At 41.3% G+C, this 24,100-nt stretch overlaps 2 protein-coding genes across 2 annotated transcripts; both read right to left on the bottom strand.

The window, feature by feature from the left end:
* Nucleotides 1-2,291: 2,291 nt before the first annotated feature.
* Nucleotides 2,292-22,920, bottom strand: CMKLR2 (chemerin chemokine-like receptor 2). Its single transcript, XM_082629935.1, has 2 exons — nucleotides 22,894-22,920; nucleotides 2,292-3,471 (listed from the first exon to the last, which is right to left on the bottom strand). The coding sequence occupies exon 2, from the start codon at nucleotides 3,441-3,443 to the stop codon at nucleotides 2,376-2,378; it is 1,068 nt and encodes a 355-aa protein (XP_082486061.1). The 5' UTR covers nucleotides 3,444-3,471; nucleotides 22,894-22,920; the 3' UTR covers nucleotides 2,292-2,375.
* LOC309809586 (small ribosomal subunit protein uS5-like) lies at nucleotides 19,807-20,760 on the bottom strand. The gene has a single exon (XM_082630823.1). It carries the CDS (start codon nucleotides 20,739-20,741, stop codon nucleotides 19,851-19,853), a length of 891 nt encoding a protein of 296 aa, XP_082486949.1. The 5' UTR covers nucleotides 20,742-20,760; the 3' UTR covers nucleotides 19,807-19,850.
* Nucleotides 22,921-24,100: the final 1,180 nt, after the last annotated feature.

Here is a 24,100-nt window from a genome sequence, read left to right as displayed (position 1 = left end):
CTCAAGTTTTCTTTTTCTATTCTAGAACCAATGATACTTTTCAGGATCTCAAATATTTTCATAGGCCTCTGGAAAGCTCACAGGCCCTAGATACTGTGCCCGCAGCATGGGAAAAACGAACAGCTCTGCCCGGGTTCCTAACTCACAAAGCTTAGGAAGCACCGCCCTGAAATGTAACTTGCAGACCACCACCAGCTCTGTAATGTACTTTTGCCCCTGGTTGCTTAATCCCCTTCCTTCCTGCTCCTCAGCCTTCCTCTTTCTCCCCCAGCCTTGAGAGTGAGTGTCTCCCTTTGCCCAAACTAGGGATGAACCTACAGAATTCTCTTTTTTCTTGGATCCTCCAGCTTTTCTCCTGATCCTGGGAGCCTGTCCATTGAGGGTTGAGGGGGACACCAGAGTGGAATATTGCAAGCCCTGGTGGTGCAGGGGTGGGGTTCAAGGGTGCACAAAGGGCTGGAAACTCACAATGAGCCTTTCTCTCCTTGTCTTCCCTTAACCCATACTGAGTATGGCAGAAGCCAGGAATCTTGGGAAGGAAAGAAACTTGGGATGTGCTGAGCTATGCCACACATTTTTTTTCTTGGAATAATTTCCAAACCAGATCTGATTGTTGCATGGGGCTAACAGTAAAGAACAGAGCCAATAAGTGATCTGATATTAGCATTTCTAAAAACTATGAGATGAAATAAAAAAGGATACCGATTCAAGGAATAACATAGCTCCCCTCCCGACTTTCAAAATAAAACCGAGAAATTATAGAAAATTAAATGTTTTAAAAATTGCAGTAAATAGCAGAGTTTGTACTCATAAAAGGGTACAAACGGAGACATGGAAAAGGAGCAGGATCTTTAGGAAACCCCAACGGCAAGGACATAGATTTCCAATGTTTCTTGACCTGCACACTGGAGGCCATCTCTTGCCTCTGAACAGTCTACATTTGTCTTGGCTCTCTTACGGCACTTACTACTGTCTACCTTGTTTCAGGATTGTTTTTATGCAAGCTTAATCTCACCCCCATAAGTACCTTATGCATCTTGGCATCCCTCACAGTTATCTGTCTACCATGGTTCTGTATAACTCTTATTCATCTATTTGCTAAAGGCATAAATGAATAGAAGTCAAAATACTATTGGTCTTAAATGCAACAGATTTGCACCATGAAGGGGTCACTGACTTAAAGGTATACTTTATTGGTCTTAAAAATATAGGAATAGAAGGTAGAAATATATCAATACGTCATACATGCTTTATTTTCCTGAAATCATTCTGATATTGAGCTGGCCTATCTACTATCTGGATGTCAGTGTTTCATGTTTATAGCAATCTTATACTTATTTGCATATATACATACTCAGAATTTTCCAAAAACATTAATGTTTATAATGATATCATGGGGGATTAAAGATGGGCATATAACCCCATTGAGGGGTAGGGTGTATGTCCCCTCCCTTTGAATCTGAGCTGGCCAATGACTGCTTTGGTCAATAGAGTACCGTGGAAGTGATACTGTGCCAGTGTCTGGCATAGCCTTTAAGAGGAGTAGAAATTTCTACCCTGGTCTCTTAGAGCCCTACATTGTCATATAAGTCTGGCTAACCCTGAGGTGCCATGCTGGAATACCCATGTGAAGAAAGGAGAGGAGAAGATAGAGGAGAAGAAGGGAGGAGGGAAGGGGAGGAGAGAGAGGGGAAGGAGAGGAAGGGAAGGGGATGGGGAGAAGCCAGTCCCCAGCTGTTCTAAACCTCAGCCAGTTGGGTCATCCTGGCCCAGCTGAGGCTCTGGATATTGCGAAGCAGAGGGGCGAACCTCCCTTCTGTGCCTTGTTTAAATTGCTGATCCTCAGAATTGTGAGATATAATAATAATAATAATAATAATAAATTGTTATTTTTAGCGACTAGATTTTGGGACAGTTTTAACCTACTATAACCAACTATTACTTTAATTCATAAATGCAATATACAGATTACATGAAATAAAGAAATTAAGTACATATGTTGTATTTTAAGACTAGGTCTAATAGGTTACTTGTGCAAAATTAAAGTGAGCTTAAGCACACATATTTTTATATTTTTGAAATTAGTCATATATTTAATATTAAGATTTAGAACTTTTAAAAAGTCATTAAAATTGAAAAAAGTGTTAATCCACTACAGTATAATTCGCAAGAATAACACAGATAATTTAAGTTGCTGAAAAAAACCTGAAGATCCTTCTTATGTTTTATATCAATAGAAAAATATGATGCCAATAAAATGACCAAAAACAATAAAAAGATACAGTCAGCTCTATGTCTTGGACCCAAACAATCCGAAAGCACCTGTCAGGGGACCCACACAAAAGCCATATACTGATTTGTGCAAGAGTAAGAATTCACTGGGCTGTTTCCAGGAGACACAGATTCTTGGTTTCAGAGTTCCTGAGCTGTTCGCTTACTGTGCCAGAACAGCTCACTTCCCACAGCGTATATTTTAGTATCTCGGCAACTGAGGCCCGAAAGCGTGCTTGGAACTTCTTACTAATTAGGACATAAAGGATGGGGTTCAAGCAACTATTGAGGAATGCCAAGCCAGTGGAGAGGGGGATTCCGGCCTGCAGCACCTGGTGGAAATAGCTATTGTGGTGAATCGTGAGCTCCCAAATGCTAAACAGGTGATAAGGAGTCCAGCAAATCAAAAAGGCAGTGACCACAGCCAGGATGGTCCAGAAGTGCTTACTGGAGATCAGGATGCTTCGCTTCTTCACCTTGAAGATGAGGCACAAGTAGCAAATGCTCATTGTTAGAAGAGGGAAGATGTACCCAACAATAACTTTCACCCAGGTCAGAATATGATGCCTCATCAACGTGAGGTCAGGATCATGCTCGTGGAAGTTGTTATAGCAAAGAGTGTGGTTATTGAACTCCAGAGTGTCCCGGAAAAACAGGGCTGGACCACCCATTAGTGAAGCCAAAAGCCAAACAACTATAATAACAATCAGAGAGTTCCTTAGGGTCCGGTACCGATGAGATAAGACAGGGTGGATCAAGTAGATATAGCGGTCCAGGCTTATCACCGTCAGGAAGAAAACACTGGCAAACATGTTCAACTGGGCAATGAAGGAATTGGCCTTGCACAACCAGATGCCAAAGGGCCAGTGGAAATTCATGGCCACATAGGAGATGTACAGGGGCAAGAAGAGAAGAAAAATGAAATCTGCGATGGCTAGATTGAGGAACCAGAGAGTGGTGACTGTCTTCTTCCACTTGAATCCTGTAAACCAAATGACAAGGGCATTTCCTGGAATGCCCAGAACAAATGCCAAACAGTATAACACGAGGGAGACCCAGTGAATGACTCCTAGGTGTGCTTTCTCCTCCAAATCAGTCTCTGGGGAGTAATATTCCAGGGCATAGGAGTAGTTCTCAAAGTCTTCAAATAATGTTTCCTCTAGATCTTCCATGACCTTGCTAAATGCAGAATGAAGAAATCTATGGAAGCAAATTTAAAAAGAAAGAAAACAATTTTTAAAAGAACAAATGTTTAGTGAATGATACAGAACATAAGGATAAAAATATTTTATCTTAAGAGACACTAATAACAATTTAGGACCAAAAGGGGGACGTAACCACAGAAGTAGAGATTTTTTAAATGAGAGGAAGCTATGAAAAAAATACTTATTTGAAATATTTGGCAAAATGTTTCCTAGAAAAAAATGTACTCTTCCAAAATGGACACAAGCAGAAACAAAACCTGAATAGACTTAAAACCATTAAAGAAATATCATATGTTAAAAAAATGTTTTTCATCTTATGAACGAGAAATAGTATATTTCTTGGTAGGACTTGTGATTAACACTCCAGATGTCCAAGTCTCAGTGGACCTAAGTTTTGCTATAATTCTCAAAGCTGTGAGAGTTTATTTTTGTAAAGTATTCAGTGAGTGCTAAATTAAAATGATTGACTCTATAGGTACAATTCCTATGTTCATAATGCTTGTAGGGCTGACTAGAGAGAATCTAACATTTAACAAATATTTATTAAGTTCTTACCAGGCATTATTATTTTATGGAAGATGCAAAAGAAAACAGATGAATACTTATGTGGTGATGACTTCAAAATCCTTATTTGTACCCTGACTTCTTAAAATCTAGACAGAGTTCCAATTGCTTCTTTGGCTCATCCACCTGGATGTCATGGGCAAGCACTGGAGATTTTGACCCACTGTTTTGCACCCATGGATGTTTTGATTCTAGGTTTATAAATTCAAATATGTTCATCAGAATTATATCAATATGGGGGCTTCCCTGGTGGCGCAGCGGTTAAGAATCCGCCTGCCAATGCAGGGAACACGGGTTCGAGCCCTGGTCTGGGAAGATCCCACATGCCGCGGAGCAACTAAGCCCGTGAGCCACAACTACTGAGCCTGCGCATCTGGAGCCTGTGCTCCGCAACAGGAGAGGCCGCGACAGTGAGAGGCCCGTGCACCGCGATGAAGAGTGGGCCCCGCTCTCCGCAACTGGAGAAAGCCCTCGCACAGAAACGAAGACCCAACACAGCCAATAAATAAATAAATAAAAATTTATAAAAAAATAAAAAAAAATAAAAAGTATTATATCAATATGGAAGGCTTTTCAACTACAAGATATACTTTGGAATGAACTTGACTATGACCACTTAATTTCTATATTATTTCTTATAGAGTGCAGTTAAGCTTTATTTAAATTTTTTATTTTCCTGAAATTTCCTTGTTTTCAATTAACTCAAAGTAATTCTTTTCTACATTACAACAAAGATTTGATTTATTAATCAGTTTTATTTTATTTTTATTTATTTATTTATTTATTAAATTTTTTGCAGTACGCGGGCCTCTCACTGTTGTGGCCTCTCCCGTTGTGGAGCACAGGCTCTGGACGCGCAGGCTCAGCGGCCATGGCCCACGGGCCTAGCCACTCCGCTGCATGTGGGATCTTCCCGGACTGGGGCACGAACCCGTGTCCCCTGCATCGGCAGGCGGACTCTCAACCACTGCGCCACCAGGGAAGCCCTTTATTTTTTTAACATCTTTATTGGAGTATAATTGCTTTACAATGGTGTGTTAGTTTCTGCTGTATAACAAAGTGAATCAGCTATACATATACATATATCCCCATATCTGCTCCCTCTTGTGTCTCCCTCCCACACTCCCTATCTCACCCCTATTTTGTTTATTTTTATCCATACCAAATGTTATCTATTATAATTTCATGCAAAGTAAGTTTTCTTTTGTGGCCTTTTTTTTTCTTCCCTGCTATCAAGTCCAGTTTCCTGTGTTAAGAAGACTTGAATGTCAGTTTTTCAACCAAAAATGTTTACTGGGTGTAAATATAGCTTCATCAATTTATTTTGTGTTATTTGTATCTGTAGTATTCAAAATCAAGTAGAAAAAAGACTAATAGTTCTATTCATTTCATGGAGCTATAATCATTAATGGGGCAAATATGTAAGATTTGAGATTATAGTAGGGTTAGAACAAAGAGGTCAGAACATCTTGTGTTGCTCACAGCCAGCTCAGACTCAATTCACTAAAGTCATCATCCTACCTAAAATCATTTGAGGAATCTAGCAGAGCATAGTTAAAAACAAAAGCACTTCATTAGCATCCTCCCAACCCCAGACCCAGCTAACTTCTCTTTATTTTTCAACATTCAGTTCAAATCCCACCTTTTCTTGGAAACATTTTCTGACATTACCTTCCCCCAGATTATTATAATACATAATAACAACCATTATTACACACAATAGTCAATGCTATTGGGAATTTACTAGATGCCAGGCACGTATGATCTAATTTGACCCTTGAAAGAATCATATAAAGTGGATAAGTACTATTGTTATTTCCATCTCCAAGAAAAAATACTGAAGCTTCAAGAAGCTTAGTGGCTTTCCCAGTTTCACGCAACCTATAATTGGAGAGTCAAGATCTAAATTCAAATCTGTTGAACCCAGATCCTGGGCTCTTAACAACTACGACATTCCCCTCTTCTGCCATACTTCTCTTATTGTACTTAATACACTATACTGTCATTGATTTCTCTTTAATTCCTGCCCTACCAAACTGTGAACTCCTTGAGAATGACTGTCATCTCATACTGTCATCTCACTGTAACCCACAGTGCCTAGTACAGGTCTTAACGTCTCACAGGTGCTCAACATGTGCTCAGTAAATAATTGGCTCTGCTATAAAGCCTGTTCAGAACCAAATGTAATTTTAAAGCCTCAGGTGAGAGTTTGTGAGTTCACCCCTAAGACACTCTCATTGCCAGAATCTCTCTGGCCTTGACCCACAGTTCTATCCTCAAGATCTAGACTTGTTCCTTGTCACTGAGTCCTTTCCTTCATGTGTCCAAGACTGGCTTCTTTCTTGCTACCCTTTTCTTTCAGGTCTGGGACCTTACTCTGCCCTCTTCACTCCTTCTGATAGCTGAACCCCCTCCGTGTCAAATCCTTTCCAGCCTAACCTCCAACGCCCTGTCTTGGTTTTCTGCCTGTATACTAAGACACCCTTACCTTTCTGGTGCCTATGACCTATTCTTTTAGGCTATGAGCAATTCTGAAGTCAAATGGCCCTAAATCACCTTACAAAACCCTAAGCAGTGAGTAGATGGAACTTGATTCCTCAAACAAAGAAAAGCCAGTGGAGGACTTCTAATTACACAAAACCACTATCCTCAGCAAGTCAGGAGCTTACAAAGTCATTGCTGACTGTGCTGGGCCAGAATGGTCGCAGGGCCTGCTGAAGGGTACCAACCACCCCTCATCCCATTTCTCTTGGGGCAGGGGGAGGTACCTTGAGGATGAGTGATTTTTCCGAACAGAATCCCTTCAAACAGAAACCCTTGTTCCAGAGAAATTCCTAATCTTCCAGAAAGCAGATGAGTAGGTTAGATGCAATGACCAGTTCAGGCTTGGAGAAAGGTCTTCAAGAGGAGCTGAATACTGTGTGGAGAAAAGGGAACCCTCCTGCACTGTTGGTGGGAATGTAAATTGATACAGTCACCATGGAGAACAGTAAGGAGGTTCCTTAAAAAACTAAAAATAGAACTACCATATGACCCAGCAACCCCACTACTGGCCATATACCCAGAGAAAACCACAGTTCAAAAAGACACAGGCACCCCAATGTTCATTGCAGCACTATTTACAATAGCTAGGTCATGGAAGCAACCTAAATGCCCATAGACAGAAGAATGGATAAAGAAGATGTGGTACATATATACAATGGAATATTACTCAGCCATAAAAAGGAACAAAGTTGGGTCATTTGTAGAGACATGGATGGACTTAGAGACTGTCATAGAGAGTGAAGTAAGTCAGAAAGAGAAAAACAAATATCGTGTATTAATACATATATGTGGAATCCAGAAAAATGGTACAGATGAACTGGTTTTCAGGGCAGAAATAGAGACACAGAAGTAGAGAACAAACGTATGGACACCAAGGGGGGAAAGCGGCGGGTGATGCTGGTGGTGGTGGGATGAATTGGGAGATTGGGATTGACATATATACACTGATGTGTATAAAATGGATAACTAATAAGAACTGGCTGTATAAAAAATAAATAAATAAAATTCAAAAAAAAGAAAAAAAATTGCAATAAATGCAGCTTTTTACAGCATTATACAAGAAAAAAAAAAAAAAAAGAGGAGCTGAATACTGCCCAGCTGAATCCTTCACAACAAATATAAGCTAGGAATTCCCCTCGGACTTGAGTAGATGTTTTTGTGTGCTGGTGATGGTGAGAGGGAGGGGTGGGATGGAGAAAAGTGAGAAGTAAGGCAGAATTCAGCAACTATCCTACCAAGTCCTTGGCTAGAGACAGTTAACCCTTGAGGGCATATTCTTGCTTAATTATTGTACCTTGTTTGTATATTGCTTTATAGTTTATAGGCACCTCCAGGTAGAATTTCCAAACCTTACTTAGACCTACCCAAATATCTAGAGACTAACTAACTGTATTCGTTTCCCAGGGCTACTGTAACAAAGTACTCTAAACTGGATAGCTTAAAATAACAAAGTTATTGTTTCAAAGTCTGGAGAAAACTGAAATCAAGGTGTAGGCAGGGTTGTTTCCTTCTGAGGGCTATCAGTGAGAATTTGTTCCATGCTTCTTGTCTAGATTCCAGTGGTTTGTTGGCAGACTTTGGCAGTTCTTGGCTTGTACATGCAACAAGATGTTTTGACCTCTTTGTTCTATGCCAGAGTCTCGGGCCTTCCCCTACCCTCTTTCTCTTCTTCTTCTTGGCTGAATGAGGATGCAGTGATGAGCCATCGTGTACCAGGTGGATAAGGAAAACATGATTGTTCACAGATAGAAGCTTGGGTCCCTGGATGACCTCATGGAGCAGAGCTGCCCTACTTCTCTGAACCACCTCTTTCTGGATTACTAAGTGAGAAAATAGTTCCCCCACTATTCTTTTAAAGCAGCTGAACCTGTATCCTAACTAATATAGCTTCTCTAGGCCTTGACTTTAAGCACTGTGGTGGAGACTTGTCAGTGCTCACCTCCTGTGAAAGATGTTATAAGAAACCCTTGAGGTGAGAACTATTCCTAACAATTGTCATGGCTTCCAGAAGAAAGAGAGGGGAGCTTCCCTTAGGGAGAGCAGAAAGAGGAAAAAGCTGGCTTTGTAAGGAGGATCTCTTTTACCCCAGCAGGAGTCAGGGAGTCATTTAATGAACATCCTTTTTAGCCATCAAAACAGAATGTGAGAGAGTTTTTGCAATTGATTCAATTGATTACGGTGGTCTGGTAAGACTCCTGCTTTGTAAGGAAATGAGGGGCAGATCTAGAGTTGTAATAGACCTATGTTATTTGGGCAGAGTTGAACAACCTCTGCCCTTTGTTTCATAATTTAAATGTCCCAGGCCACTTCCGGGTAAGATGGCGGAAGAGTAAGACGCGGAGATCACCTTCCTCCCCACGGATACACCAGAAATACAGCTACACGTGGAACAACTCCTACAGAACACCTACTGAACGCTGGCAGAAGACCCCAGACCTCCCAAAAGGCAAGAAACTCCCCACATACCTGGGTAGGGCAAAGCGGAGAGATCCGCACACAGAGGATCGGTGCCGAGCGGCACTCACCAGCCCGAAAGGCTTGTCTGCTCGCCCGCCGGGGCGCGCAGCGCTGGAAGCTGAGGCTCGGGCTTCGGTCAGAGCGCAGGGAGAGGACTGGGGCTGGCGGCTAGAACTCAGCCTGAAGGGGGCTAATGTGCCACAGCTAGCCGGGAGGGAGTCCGGGAAAACTCTGGAGCTGCCGAAGAGGCAAGAGACTTTTTCTCCCCTCTTGGTTTCCTGGTGCGCTAGGAGAGGGGATTAAGAGCGCTGCTTAAAGGGGCTCCACGGACGGGCGCGAGTCGCGACTGAAAGCGCGGAGCCCAGTGACAGGCGTGGGACGCTGGGGCTGCTGCTGCCGCCGCCAAGAAGCCTGTGTGCGAGCGCAGGTCACTGCCCACACCGCCCTTCCGGGAGCCTGTGCAGCCCGCCACTGCCGGGGTCCCGGGATCCAGGGGCGGCTTCCCTGGGAGAACGCACGGCGCGCCTCGGGCTGGTGCAACGTCACGCCGACCTCTGCCGCTGCAGGCTTGCCCCGCACTCCGTGCCCCTCCCTCCCGCCCGGCCTGAGTGAGCCAGAGTCCCCGAAGAGGCTTCTCCTTTAACCCTGTCCTATCTGAGCGAAGAACAGACGCCCTCCAGCGACCTACACGCAGAGGCGGGGCCAAATCCAAAGCTGAGACCCAGGAGCTGTGAGAACAAAGAAGAGAAAGGGAAACCTCTCCCAGCAGCCTCAGAAGCAGCGGATTAAAGCTCCACAATCAACTTGATGTACCCTGCATCTGCGGAATACATGAATAGACAACACATCATCCCAAATTGAGGAGCCCGGAGTCAGTGCTGTGCCTCTGAGGTGGGAGAGCCAACTTCAGGACACTGGTCCACAAGAGACCTCCCAGCTCCACATAATATCAAACGGCGAAAATCTTCCAGAGATCTCCATCTCAACACCAGCACCCAGCTTCACTCAACGACCAGCAGGCTACAGTGCTGGACACCCTGAGCCAAACAACTAGCAAGACAGGAACACAACGCCACCCATTAGCAGAGAGGTGGCCTAAAATCATAAAAAGTCCACAGACACCCCAAAACACACCACCAGACGTGGACCTGCCCACCAGAAAGACAAGATCCAGCCTCATCCACCAGAACACAGGCACTAGTCCCCTCCACCAGGAAGCCTACACAACCCACTAAACCAACCTTAGCCACTGGGGACAGACACCAAAAACAACAGGAACTACGAACCTGCAGCCTGCAAAAAGGAGACCCCAAACACAGTAACATAAGCAAAATGAGAAGACAGAAAAACACACAGCAGGAGAAGGAGCAAGATAAAAACCCACCAGACCTAACAAATGAAGAGGTAATAGGCACTCTACCTGAAAAAGAATTCAGAATAATGATGGTAAAGATGATCCAAGATTCTATTTCCCAGATCCAAAATCTTGGAAATAGAATAGACAAAATGCAAGAAACAGTTAACAAGGACCTAGAAGAACTAAAGATGAATCAAACATCGATTAAAAACACAATACATGAAATAAAAAATACCCTAGATGGGATCAATAGCAGAATAACTGAGGCAGAAGAACGGATAAGTGAGGTGGAAGATAAAATAGTGGAAATAACTGCTGCAGAGCAAAATAAAGAAAAAAGAATGAAAAGAACAGAGGACAGTCTCAGAGACCTCTGGGACAACATTAAACGCACCAACATTCGAATTATAGGGGTTCCAGAAGAAGAAGAGAAAAAGAAAGGGACTGAGAAAATATTTGAAGAGATTATAGTTGAAAACTTCCCTAATATGGGAAAAGAAATAGTTAATCAAGTCCAGGAGGCACAGAGAGTCCCATACAGAATAAATCCAAGGAGAAATACGCCAAGACACATATTAATCAAACTGTCAAAAATTAAACACAAAGAAATCCTATTAAAAGCAGCAAGGCAAAAACAACAAATAACACACAAGGGAATCCCCATCAGGATAACAGCTGATCTCTCAGCAGAAACTCTACAAGCCAGAAGGGAGTGGCAGGACATACTTAAAGTGATGAAGGAGAAAAACCTGCAACCAAGATTACTCTACCCAGCAAGGATCTCATTCAGATTTGATGGAGAAATTAAAACGTTTACAGACAAGCAAAAGCTGAGAGAGTTCAGCACCACCAAACCAGCTTTACAACAAATGCTAAAGGAACTTCTCTAGGCAAGAAACACAACAGAAGTAAAAGACCTACAATAATGAACCCAAAACAATTAAGAAAATGGGAATAGGAACATACATATCGATAATTACCTTAAATGTAAATGGACTAAATGCTCCCACCAAAAGACACAGAGTGGCTGAATGGATACAAAAACAAGACCCATCTATATGCTGTCTACAAGAGACCCACTTCAGACCTAGAGACACATACAGACTGAAAGTAAGGGGATGGAAAAAGATATTCCATGCAAATGGAAACCAAAAGAAAGCTGGAGTAGCAATTCTCATATCAGACAAAATAGACTTTAAAATAAGGACTACTAGAAGAGACAAAGAAGGACACTACATAATGATCAAGGGATCGATCCAAGAAGAAGATATAACAATTGTAAATATTTATGCACCAAACATAGGAGCACCTCAATACATAAGGCAAATACTAACATCCATAAAAGGAGAAATCGACAGTAACACACTCATAGTAGGGGACTTTAACACCCCACTTTCACCAATGGACAGATCATCCAAAATGAAAATAAATAAGGAAACACAAGCTTTAAATGATACATTAAACAAGATGGACTTAATTGACATTTATAGGACATTCCATCCAAAAACAACAGAATACACATTTTTCTCAAGTGCTCATGGAACATTCTCCAGGATAGATCATATCTTGGGTCACAAATCAAGCCTTGGTAAATTTAAGAAAATTGAAATTGTATCAAGTATCTTTTCCGACCACAATGCTATGAGACTAGATATCAATTACAGGAAAAGAGCTGTAAAAAATACAAACACATGGAGGCTAAACAATACACTACTTAATAACGAAGTGATCACTGAAGAAATCAAAGAGGAAATTAAAAAATACCTAGAAACAAATGACAATGGAGACACGACGACCCAAAACCTATGGGATGCAGCAAAAGCAGTTCTAAGAGGGAAGTTTATAGCAATACAATCCCACCTTAAGAAACAGGAAACATCTCGAATAAACAACCTAACCTTGCACCTAAAGCAATTAGAGAAAGAAGAACAAAAACATCCCAAAGTTAGCAGAAGGAAAGAAATCATAAAAATCAGATCAGAAATAAATGAAAAAGAAAGGAAGGAAACGATAGCAAAGATCAATAAAACTAAAAGCTGGTTCTTTGAGAAGATAAACAAAATTGATAAACCATTAGCCAGACTCATCAAGAAAAAAAGGGAGAAGACTCAAATCAATAGAATTAGAAATGAAAAAGGAGAAGTAACAACTGACACTACAGAAATACAAAAGATCATGAGAGATTACTATAAGCAACTCTATGCCAATAAAATGGACAACCTGGAAGAAATGGACAAATTCTTAGAAATGCACAACCTGCCAAGACTGACTCAGGAAGAAATAGAAAATATGAACAGACCAATCACAAGCACTGAAATTGAAACTGTGATAAAAAATCTTCCAACAAACAAAAGCCCAGGACCAGATGGCTTCACAGGCGAATTCTATCAAACATTTAGAGAAGAGCTAACACCTATCCTTCTGAAACTCTTCCAAAATATAGCAGAGGGAGGAACACTCCCAAACTCATTCTACGAGGCCACCATCACCTTGATACCAAAACCAGGCAAGGATGTCACAAAGAAAGAAAACTACAGGCCAATATCACTGATGAACATAGATGCAAAAATCCTCAACAAAATACTAGCAAACAGAATCCAACAGCACATTAAAAGGATCATACACCATGATCAAGTGGGGTTTATTCCAGGAATGCAAGGATTCTTCAATATACGCAAATCAATCAACGTGATACACCATATTAACAAACTGAAGGAGAAAAACCATATGATCATCTCAATAGATGCAGAGAAAGCTTTCGACAAAATTCAACACCCATTTATGATAAAAACCCTGCAGAAAGTAGGCATAGAGGGAACTTTCCTCAACATAATAAAGGCCATATATGACAAACCCACAGCCAGCATCGTCCTCAATGGTGAAAAACTGAAACCATTTCCACTAAGATCAGGAACTAGACAAGGTTGCCCACTTTCACCACTCTTATTCAACCTAGTTTTGGAAGTTTTAGCCACAGCAATCAGAGAAGAAAAGGAAATAAAAGGAATCCAAATTGGAAAAGAAGAAGTAAAGCTGTCACTCTTTGCAGATGACATGATACTATACATAGAGAATCCTAAAGATGCTACCAGAAAACTACTAGAGTTAATCAATGAATTTGGTAAAGTTGCAGGATACAAAATTAATGCACAGAAATCTCTGGCATTCCTATATACTGATGATGAAAAATCTGAAAGTGAAATCAAGAAAACACTCCCATTTACCATTGCAACAAAAAGAATAAAATATCTAGGAATAAACCTACCTAAGGAGACAAAAGACCTGTATGCAGAAAATTATAAGACACTGATGAAAGAAATTAAAGATGATACAAATAGATGGAGAGATGTACCATGTTCTTGGATTGGAAGAATCAACATTGTGAAAATGACTCTACTACCCAAAGCAATCTACAGGTTCAATGCAATCCCTATCAAACTACCACTGGCATTTTTCACAGAACTAGAACAAAAAATTTCACAATTTGTATGGAAACACAAAAGACCCCGAATAGCCAAAGCAATCTTGAGAACGAAAAATGGAGCTGGAGGAATCAGGCTCCCTGACTTCAGACTATACTACAAAGCTACAGTAATCAAGACAGTATGGTACTGGCACAAAAACAGAAAGATAGATCAATGGAACAGGATAGAAAGCCCAGAGTTAAATGCACGGACATATGGTCACCTTATCTTTGATAAAGGAGGCAGGAATGTACAGTGGAGAAAGGACAGTCTCTTCAATAAGTGGTGCTGGGAAAACTGGATAGGGACATGTAAAAGTATGAGATTAGATCACTCCCTAACACCATACACAAAAATAAGCTCAAAATGGATTAAAGACCTAAATGTAAGGCCAGACACTATCAAACTCTTAGAGGAAAACATAGGCAGAACACTCTATGACATAAATCACAGCAAGATCCTTTTTGACCCACCTCCTAGAGAAATGGAAATAAAGACAAAAATAAACACATGGGACCTAATGAAACTTAAAAGCTTTTGCACAGCAAAGGAAACCATAAACAAGACCAAAAGACAACCCTCAGAATGGGAGAAAATATTTGCAAATGAAGCAACTGACAAAGGATTAATCTCCAAAATTTATAAGCAGCTCATGCAGCTCAATAACAAAAAAACAAACAACCCAATCCAAAAATGGGCAGAAGACCTAAATAGACATTTCTCCACAGAAGATATACAGACTGCCAACAAACACATGAAAGGATGCTCAACATCTTTACTCATTAGAGAAATGCAAATCAAAACTACAATGAGATATCATCTCACACCAGTCAGAATGGCCATCATCAAAAAATCTAGAAACAATAAATGCTGGAGAGGGTGTGGAAAAAAGGGAACACTCTTGCACTGCTGGTGGGAATGTGAATTGGTACAGCCCCTATGGAGAACGGTATGGAGGTTCCTTAAAAAATTACAAATAGAACTACCATATGACCCAGCAATCCCACTACTGGGCATATACCCTGAGAAAACCATAATTCAAAAAGAGACATGTACCAAAATGTTCATAGCAGCCCTATTTACAATAGCCCGGAGATGGAAACAACCTAAGTGTCCATCATCGGAAGAATGGATAAAGAAGATGTGGCACATATATACAATGGAATATTACTCAGCCATAAAAAGAAATGAAATTGAGCTATTTGTAATGAGGTGGATAGACCTAGAGTCTGTCATACAGAGTGAAGTAAGTCAGAAAGAGAAAGACAAATACTGTATGCTAACACTTATATATGGAATTTAAGAAAAAAAATGTCATGAAGAACATAGGGGTAAGACAGGAATAAAGACACAGACCTACTAGAGAATGGACTTGAGGATATGGGGAGGGGGAAGGGTAAGCTGTGACAAAGTGAAAGAGCGGCATGGACATATATACACTACCAAACGTGAGGTAGATAGCTAGTGGGAAGCAGCCGCATAGCACAGGGAGATCAGCTCGGTACTTTGTGACTGCCTGGAGGGGTGGGATAGGGAGGGTGGGAGGGAGACGCAAAAGGGAGGGGATATGGAAACATATGTATATGTATAACTGATTAAATTTGTTATAAAGCAAAAAAATAAAAGAAAAGAAAAAAAAAAAAAAAAAAAAAAAAAAAAAAAAAAAAAAAAAAAAAAAGTCAGACTATTGGTTACCTGATCTTGGGGTGAGAGAGGAACAGTGTAGGTATGAACCTAGAAAGCAGGATGAGGGATCCCTCTGGAGTGTTGAAAATATTATATATATAGTATATATATACATGTATCTATATTTACATATAGATGTAAAAATCCTTGATTTGTACACTTAAGATTTGTGTATATATCTACACCTCAATAAACATTCTGTTTCAATGATAAAAAAAAAAAAAAAAAAAAAAAAAAAAAAATAAATGTCCCAAGGGCAGGTAACTTTAATGGATGCAACAGTCCAAGTTGGGGAGACAATGGGATTTGGGTAAACCAAAGAGCAGTGGACTTGCTTTCAGTGGAGAGCAGCTACTCAGTTCCAGCCAACTGCTTCCATGTGGGAAATGAGGGCTTAGTGTTGCCAGAGTTTTTGACAAATGGCTGAATATCTATATATATCTATATATCTATATATATATTTTTTGCGGTACGCGGGCCTCTCACTGCTGTGGCCTCTCCCGTTGCGGAGCACAGGCTCCGGATGCGCAGGCTCATGGCTCATGGGCCCAGCCGCTCCGCGGCATGTGGGATCTTTCTGGACCGGGGCACGAACCCGCGTCCCCTGCGTCAGCAGGCGGACTCTCAACCACTGCGCCACCAGGGAAGCCCTGAATATCTATATTTTTAATGTGAAAAGTTTCCAACTCCTAAACTACTGTTTTAAAACGAAATACTTGTGGGCTGTATTCAGCCCAGCTATAAATTTGTGACCTCTGGGGAAGGCAAACTCTTTGAAGACTCTGAGCTTTTCAAAAGTACAGGAGGAGGCTATACATTAAATAAGACAGGAACAAAAGGACAAACGTATGATTGTTCTTGTATGCATAACTATTCAGATTCATAGAGACAAAAAGTAGAATGGTTGTCGCTAGGGACTAGGGGAAGAATGGAAATGGGGATTTATTGTTTAATGGGTACAGAGTTTCAGTTGGAGAAGGTGAAAAAGTTCTGGAGGTGGATAATGGTGATGGTTGTACAATGATGTGAACGTATTTAATGCTACAGAAGTGTACATTTAAAATGGTTAAAATGGTAAATTTTATGTTACATATATTTTCCCACAATAAAAAACGAAAAGAAGAAATTCAGAGAAGGCTTTCTGGAAGAAGTGATCTCTGTCTTGTCTTATAATTAAAGAATTGAATAAACAACACACATATATATTAGTTTTTATCTTCTGTGTATAAACATAGTAAATGTTCATTGTAGAAAAGTTAGAAAAGTATAAAAGGAGAAAATAAAAATTGACTTCCATAATCTCAAAAAACAAATAAATAAATAAATAAAAATAAAATGGAAATAGAAACTCTGACTTGGCCTCTGAGAATGACTTGCCTCTTTGTCCCAGCAAGGCAACCATAAGATTTAATGCTACTCGGGGCCTCTCCATAGATCCTCATTTTAACCTTCTCCAAATTGCTATAAGAGATTGACTCTAAGAGTTGAGACATCTCTTTTTTTCTCCAGGAAAAAAGATGCTATGTACAAGTTCCTCACCTTACTGGGTTTCTGTTAGAGTTACTATGGAGGACCATGATAAGAAAGGCAAAGAAATGGGTCATAACCTAGAACCAGAGCTATTCCTTGGAGCTGTAACAAAGCTGGTTCTCAGGAGGAATGGTGAGTAAACTCCCTGATAAATGACCCTCACCCTGTCTTCTGCCACCTCTCATTAGATCCCTATGTCCCCGCCTCATCATTGCTCTAAGTCCCACAGCTTGGGCCTTTCAACTCCTACCTGTAAGCTCTGCTCTGCCCCAGACTTGAACTCAAATATGTTCCTTGTTCAAAGTATAACCTGGCAGTCATCCGGATCCATGGTTCTCTTTCTACTTCATTCTCTGATTTGGGAACTGGGTTATTGCCTCGTTCCTAGTCCTTGCTCCCAGGTTCCAGTTCTGGATTGCTACACCTTAGGTCCTCTGGAGGACACTGACCTCTGTTACCACATTTCCGTGACTCGGCTCCTTTGCTCTCTGGGAGGATCCATGCTTCTCTCCCACACCGGTTAGACTACTTACTGACTTACCACCCCAGGAGGCATTGCTCTGACACTAATGCTCATCCCTTATTACCACCAACATCTGTACCAGCGGTACTCAACCAGGGACAATTTTGCCTCCCAGGGGAATATTTGACAATGTCTAGAGACATTGTTGATTGTCACAACAGGGGATGAAGGATGCGGGGGGAAATGCTACTGGTATCTAGTGAGTAGAGGCCAGGGATGCTGCTAAGCACCCTGTAATAGACAGCTCCCCACAACAAAGAATTACCTTGCCCCAAAAGTCAAGGATGCCAAAGTTAAGAAACCCTGATCTACACACACTGAGCTCAGTCTGAACTCCTTTCTTCTATCTCTTGCTGCTGAATCTGCTCTTTTCCCGTGGGCACCTTCATCTCGGAGTCCTGGCTTAGCCTGGTCTGCTCTATCCCACTACCAACCAACTGTGTTTTATAGAGGTTGCAGACTGTTAGTCTGTGTGTTGGTCTGTGTGTCTGTGGTTGAAAAAGTGTTAAAGATGTTTGGTGTAGATGCTAATATTAAACATTAATAGACTTCACAAAAATATTGCAATTTTTAGCTTCTTTTGATAATTTGTGTCATCTGGTAATAATGGGCCTGTATTTTCTGTAACAGCATTTGCATTCCTCTCCAGACAAGGTATGTACTCTGACTTGCCATGGTCACCACCACTTCCAAATCACTCATTTATGACACTTTCCAGGATGCTCTCAGTACTTGAATTTGAAGTCTTTGCTAACACTATGCCTTGCATATAGTAAGAAATAAAATTATTGGGCTTCCCTGGTGGCGCAGTGGTTAAGAATCCACCTGCCAATGCAGGACACGTGGGTTCAAGCCCTGGTCCGGGAAGATCCCACATGCTGTGGAGCAACTAAGCCCGTGCGCCACAACTACTGACCCTGTGCTCTAGAGCCCACAAGCCACAACTACTGAAGCCCGCATGCCTAGAGCCTGTGCTCCGCAACAAGAGAAACCACTGCAATGAGAGGCTTGAGCACTGCAAAGAAGAGTAGCCCTCGCTTGCTGCAACTAGAGAAAGCCTGCGTGCAGCAACCAAGACCCAACGCAGCCAAAAATAAATAAAATAAATAAATTTATTTAAAAAAAGAAATCAAATTATTGAAAAAAATAAAACTATACACATATGAGGGTGCAAATGAAGTGTGATAATGCAATCTCAAGATAATATCTGCAATCTCAAAGTAAAAATGTGGTCTGCAAAGAAAGGTTACTGCCTTGGGCATTTCTGCCAATTTAAATTTAAGGACCTACATTTAAGAACATGTATTTTTAAACTTTTAAAAACTGATGTTTTGCTGTATCATCCGTCATGATGTGTTATACTGATCTGTTTATTCTTTTTTTTTTTTTTTTTTTGCGGTACGCGGGCCTCTCACCACTGCGGCCTCTCCCGTTGCGGAGCACAGGCTCCGGACGTGCAGGCCCAGTGGCCATGGCTCATGGGCCCAGCCGCTCCGCGGCATGTGGGATCTTCCCGGACCGGAGCACAAACCTGTGTCCGCTGCATCGGCAGGCGGACTCTCAACCACTGCGCCACCAGGGAAGCCCCTGATCTGTTTATTCTTAATGAGATAAGAGAGAAAGAGCAAAAAGAGGTGCAGAAAGAAAATATGGGGAAATTTGCCCTCAGTTTCACCATGTGGCTATATATATACGTACACAGGTATATACATATGCATATACATATATATATATACACAACTTTTTTTCATATTTTATTTTATTTTTTTATTTTATTTTTTATACAGCAGGTTCTTATTAGTTATCCATTTTATACATATTAGTGTATATATGTCAATCCCAATCTCCCAGAGACGCAGAGGTGAAACTAGAGGGATATCTGGGTAATAGAAAAAACCTTGCTAGGCAGTAACCAGAAGTGAAGATGGGTAGCAGGCGGACCTAGGTCTTTAAATCCAGGTTTAAAGGAAACACTGTCATTTATTAAATAGGAAGAGTCAAACTGTTTTGGCTGGCAGTGACTTTCCATTGAGATGTCATATTTTTTTCTCAGTTTAGAAGAGCACAGTAACAATGCCAGAATGAGGCTTTAGACTTGACTGAAAAGAGGAAATAGCTACTGTATTTGTCTTAAAACATATGTGTTGCTGAAAGGCAAATAAATAATTCTGACTGAAATAAAGACTAATAAAGATCTATATGATCTTTTTTTTTTTTAGCTTCATTCACTTTATTTTTCTTATACAAAACTATGTGGTGGCTACAGCTGGAGCCTGGGTCCTCTGCACGGAAACTCTGGTGTGGGTCTTTACAAGATGGTCAGTGAATTCCTGATACGGAGACTTGGTGAACACCGTCTCTTTCCAGAGATCAGGAGTGAGATAACTGTAGGTCTTGGAAATGGCATCAAAAGTGGCCTTGGCGAAGTTGCTCAGCGTGGCAGTACAGCCCCTGGCAGAGGTGTAGCAGTCGTCAATTCCAGCCATCATCAATAGCTTCTTGGGCACAGGGGCTGAGACGATGCCAGTGCCCCTGGGGGCAGGGATGAGACGCACCAGCACGGAGCCACAGCGGCCAGTCACCTTGCAAGGGGCGGTATGGGGCTTGCCGATCTTGTTCCCCCAGTAGCCTCGTCGCACGGGGACGATGGAGAGCTTGGCCAGAATGATGGCCCCACGGATGGCAGTGGCTACCTCCTTAGAGCACTTCACACCCAAACCAACATGTCCGTTGTAATCCCCGATGGCAACAAACGCCTTGAACCTGGTCTGCTGGCCAGCACGGGTCTGCTTTTGCACAGGCATGATCTTCAAAACCTCGTCCTTGAGAGATGCCCCCAAGAAAAAGTCAATGATCTCAGATTCCTTGATGGGCAAAGAAAAGAGATAGATCTCCTCCAGGGACTTGATCTTCATGTCCTTGACCAAGCGGCCCAGCTTGGTGACGGGGAGCCACTCCTTGTCCTCGGCCTTGCCTCCGCGAGCTCCGCGGCCTTGGCCCCGGCCCCGACCACGACCCCGGCCCTGGCCCCGGACGCCGCTGCCAAAGCCTCCGCGGAAGCCACCACGGCCTCCCATGCCAGGGCCCCCGGGGCCTCCAGGGCCTCCGGTCCCTCCCGCAGCACCGGCGTCATGCGCCATTTGGTGTTTTTAAGGAATAAAAGAAGCTATCTATATGATCTTAAATCTTTAGAGTAGCCACTGAAGTGAGTGCCAAGCTGCATTGTGGACATGAATATAAACAGGTCCACCCAAGTCCATTAGAAATGTGTGAAAAATGCTTGGTGTGGAGCAAAGTTCAGAGAAGCACCCCTCAAGTTTGTGGTTTGGTTTCCAAAGAATGTGAAGAGGCATATTTACTACAGGGATTCAGCTGCTGTGAGGAACCAAGTTATCACATTCCTGGGTTACATTTACTTCCATACTCAAGTGACAAATATCTAGTTCTGGAGCACAGAACTGTTTATTGAATTAAACAAACTGGTTTCTTATCTATGCAGATTTAATAGATGGTAAAGCTGAAACTCTCTTCTGAATAAACAGATTTCACAACAAAGAGTTCTGGCAGAAAGAATAGTGATAAATAGTCTATAAAATCCAGATGATTTGGGGAAAGGACGTCTGGTAGAAATGTGTATCATTAAACTTTTAAATGTGGTTTTAAATGAGGCTTGGCTGTAGAGGGAAACATTTTGTTTATCCACCTTGACAAAACACAAAGATTCTTTCTGGCAGAAACATTTGGTGAATGCAGAGAGGTTCAATTTAGTTCCATATCGTTGAGTTAGATGGGTTTTCATGGACCATTGCAGAAATGTATACCTAACAGAACCTTAAGAGAATTTAGGCTCTTACCTGCTTTGATCAGAGAGAAGGATTTGGTGTTGCTGACAGTTGTCTACGTGGATTGCCTTTGTAGAGTTCCCCATACACCCTGATAAAAAAGAACTCAAGAATGTATCTCCTGTAAAATGCATCTCCCGTGAAAAGAACAGGGGCACTTGAGGGAACCTGTACTCTGCTTCTGATTGAATGACAGGAATGAGTAGAAAGAATCAATGGACATGAGAGAGAAACTCTTTGGTGAAAACCACAGATCCATTACCCGGCAAACATACATGGTCAGCAAACTTTACTTTTCAAGAGCCATCTACTTAGGGAAGAGAGATTTTGTTGAAAAGCATGTGTGTGTGTGTGTGTGTGTGTGTGTGAGGGTGGGGGGAGTTATTTGAGGTCATTGCTCAATATTTTCCACTAACTATCAAATATAAACTGTATAGCACACCCCAGTGTGTGCTCAAGATGTTTGGCACCCGCAGAATATTTTGCTACCCTTTGGAAAAACGATCTCTGCTTGGAAGGTGTTGGGGCACAGTAGTATTTTATAAAGATTCCCTGTTTATTCACCCAAGAGAAACAAGGGAGTTTTAAATGGAAATTGAAGGTTGAGTGTGATATTGATGGTTCCTGGGGTTGGGAGGTGGTAGAAAGGTAATTGTTGGATTGCACCTTTCCACCCCAAGGCCTGGCATAGCCTAACGTGGAATAAGAGAAGCATCTTGCCTATCTGTAGCTCCCATGTCATTTATTGCTTAATGCCATACTTTAAGACAAATGACAATATTCTTTAGCTTATTAGGATAAATGTAAGTGTTCTGGTTTGGCTGGAAAAGACACAACAAAAAAAGGGAGTGTTTTGGTAATGAAGGCCTTTGAAGGTCATACGTAAGCATTTGGATTTTATTCCATTGTCAGCTGGGAGCAAATAAAAATGTTTGTAGCAGGGAGTGGCATCGCTGAATTTTTGTTTTTGTAAAGATCATCTGGTAGCAGTTTGGGAGATATTGCCGCAATTGAAGTCAAAGATGGAAGGGCCACAGGCAGTGAGAGTTAGAATGGAGATGAGGGAGACTTATTTGAAAGACATTCATTTAGGAGATTAATAGAAGCTTTCAGGAAGCTTAGCTAAGCTAGGATAACCTTCACAATAACTTTTTTTATTGAGTTGTCATTGAAAACCAACCCTGGATAGAAAAACTATAGCTAATTTCAGGCACACAAATGTTTTATTCCATTTTAAAGGCAATGGGGTGGGGGAAGAGAAAATGTTTTCTTTATGAAAAAAATACAGTTGAATCAAGTGCACGTGAAAGGATACCTATTTTCACTCTGCTGGGATCAAGGTCTTTTCATAAAAGGCACTTGCAGGCTGATTTGCATGTCCTATCCTCAGGCTTCACTAGGACAGTTTAAGAGGACACAGCACATATTTGAAAGGTTAACGCCACCTTACGTAACAGTTGATTTTAATGCTCCACCCAGAAGTTTGTGTCCCGATTTGCACAATCTGTATGGCTCTGTTGATTGTGGGGAGGAAAACAGAGTGAATGATTAACCTTGGGTCAGGGAGGAACTTTCAGGCTTAATTTCTTTGCAAGACTTTAAGATAATGAACACATGGGTAAAATTTAAATATCAGGCCATAAAGTGGTCTATCGCCTCTGGAATCAGAATGCCTGCCTTCAAATCCCAGTCTATTTCTTCCTGGCTGTGGAATCTTAGACAAATCACCTACTACCTTGAAGCCTCAGTTCCCTCATTTGTAAAATGAGAGTAGTAATAGTTCTAACTCATAGGGTTGCTAATGATGATCACAAAAGGAAATCCTCAGAAAGTGGCTAGGTCAGTGCCCGGCACAGAAAGCATGCTCAATAAGTATAGCTATTGATTACTACCAGTTTAAGACTAAAAGCAGTACACAATGGAGGGGGGTAGAGGGAAAGTAGAAAGATAACGGGATTTCTCTGTATAACTTCAGGAGAAAAATGAGGTGATTTAAGTACAGATTTTAAAACTTGTTGTGTGTTTTATATTTTGAAAAATATTGATCTGTATTGAGATCACACCTTGTTAGATGCCTGCCTTCTGAAGGCAGTTGGGGGACCCCTATGTCGAGCCCCCAAAGGCCACTATTATCCCCATATCTGACCAAGAGTGGTGAGAAAATAGACACTGTAAAGCATTATATTTCTCTTACTTTTTAAAAAAGCTATTTTCAGCTTTTGTTAAAGGTCTAGGTCTTTTCCTCACTTTTCTCCAAATTTTATCTAGAGTCTGGGAAAGAATCACCACCATTAGCAATGTAATGTTTCAAAGCCTTGGTCAGAGCAGAAATCCCTAAATTTCCTTAAAAAGTGATTTCTATGTATGCAAATAATTTTTTAGCAAGAAGAAGTAGGCACTTAATTTGGAAACCTTGATGCCATAGGACTTCTGTAATTCTATTTTTGTAGGGCATATGACTAGATAGCTACTAGATCTGAATTGTTCAATTTATGTTGTGAATAATTTTCATCCACATAAGCAGTCAAAACTAGAGCTTTCATCCTTTTTAGGGTCTCCTGGGCAATGTTATATCTACTGAAGAACAGATCTTGGAAGCAGCAGCCACAACAGAATACCTACCAGATTATTAAACTGCTCAAAAGTAGATACCACCC

This window comes from Mesoplodon mirus (genome assembly GCF_964341445.2).
Source record: "Mesoplodon mirus genome assembly, chromosome: 8".
Classification (NCBI taxonomy): Eukaryota; Metazoa; Chordata; class Mammalia; order Artiodactyla; family Ziphiidae; genus Mesoplodon; species Mesoplodon mirus.
The sequence above is the reverse complement of the archived record's forward strand: the minus strand, read 5'-3'. Positions and strand labels throughout refer to the sequence as shown.

Coding starts and splice junctions, on each gene's coding strand:
- CMKLR2 (XM_082629935.1), bottom strand. CDS start 3,443: ATGGAAGATCTAGAGGAAACATTATTTGAAGACTTTGAGAACTACTCC.
- LOC309809586 (XM_082630823.1), bottom strand. CDS start 20,741: ATGGCGCATGACGCCGGTGCTGCGGGAGGGACCGGAGGCCCTGGAGGC.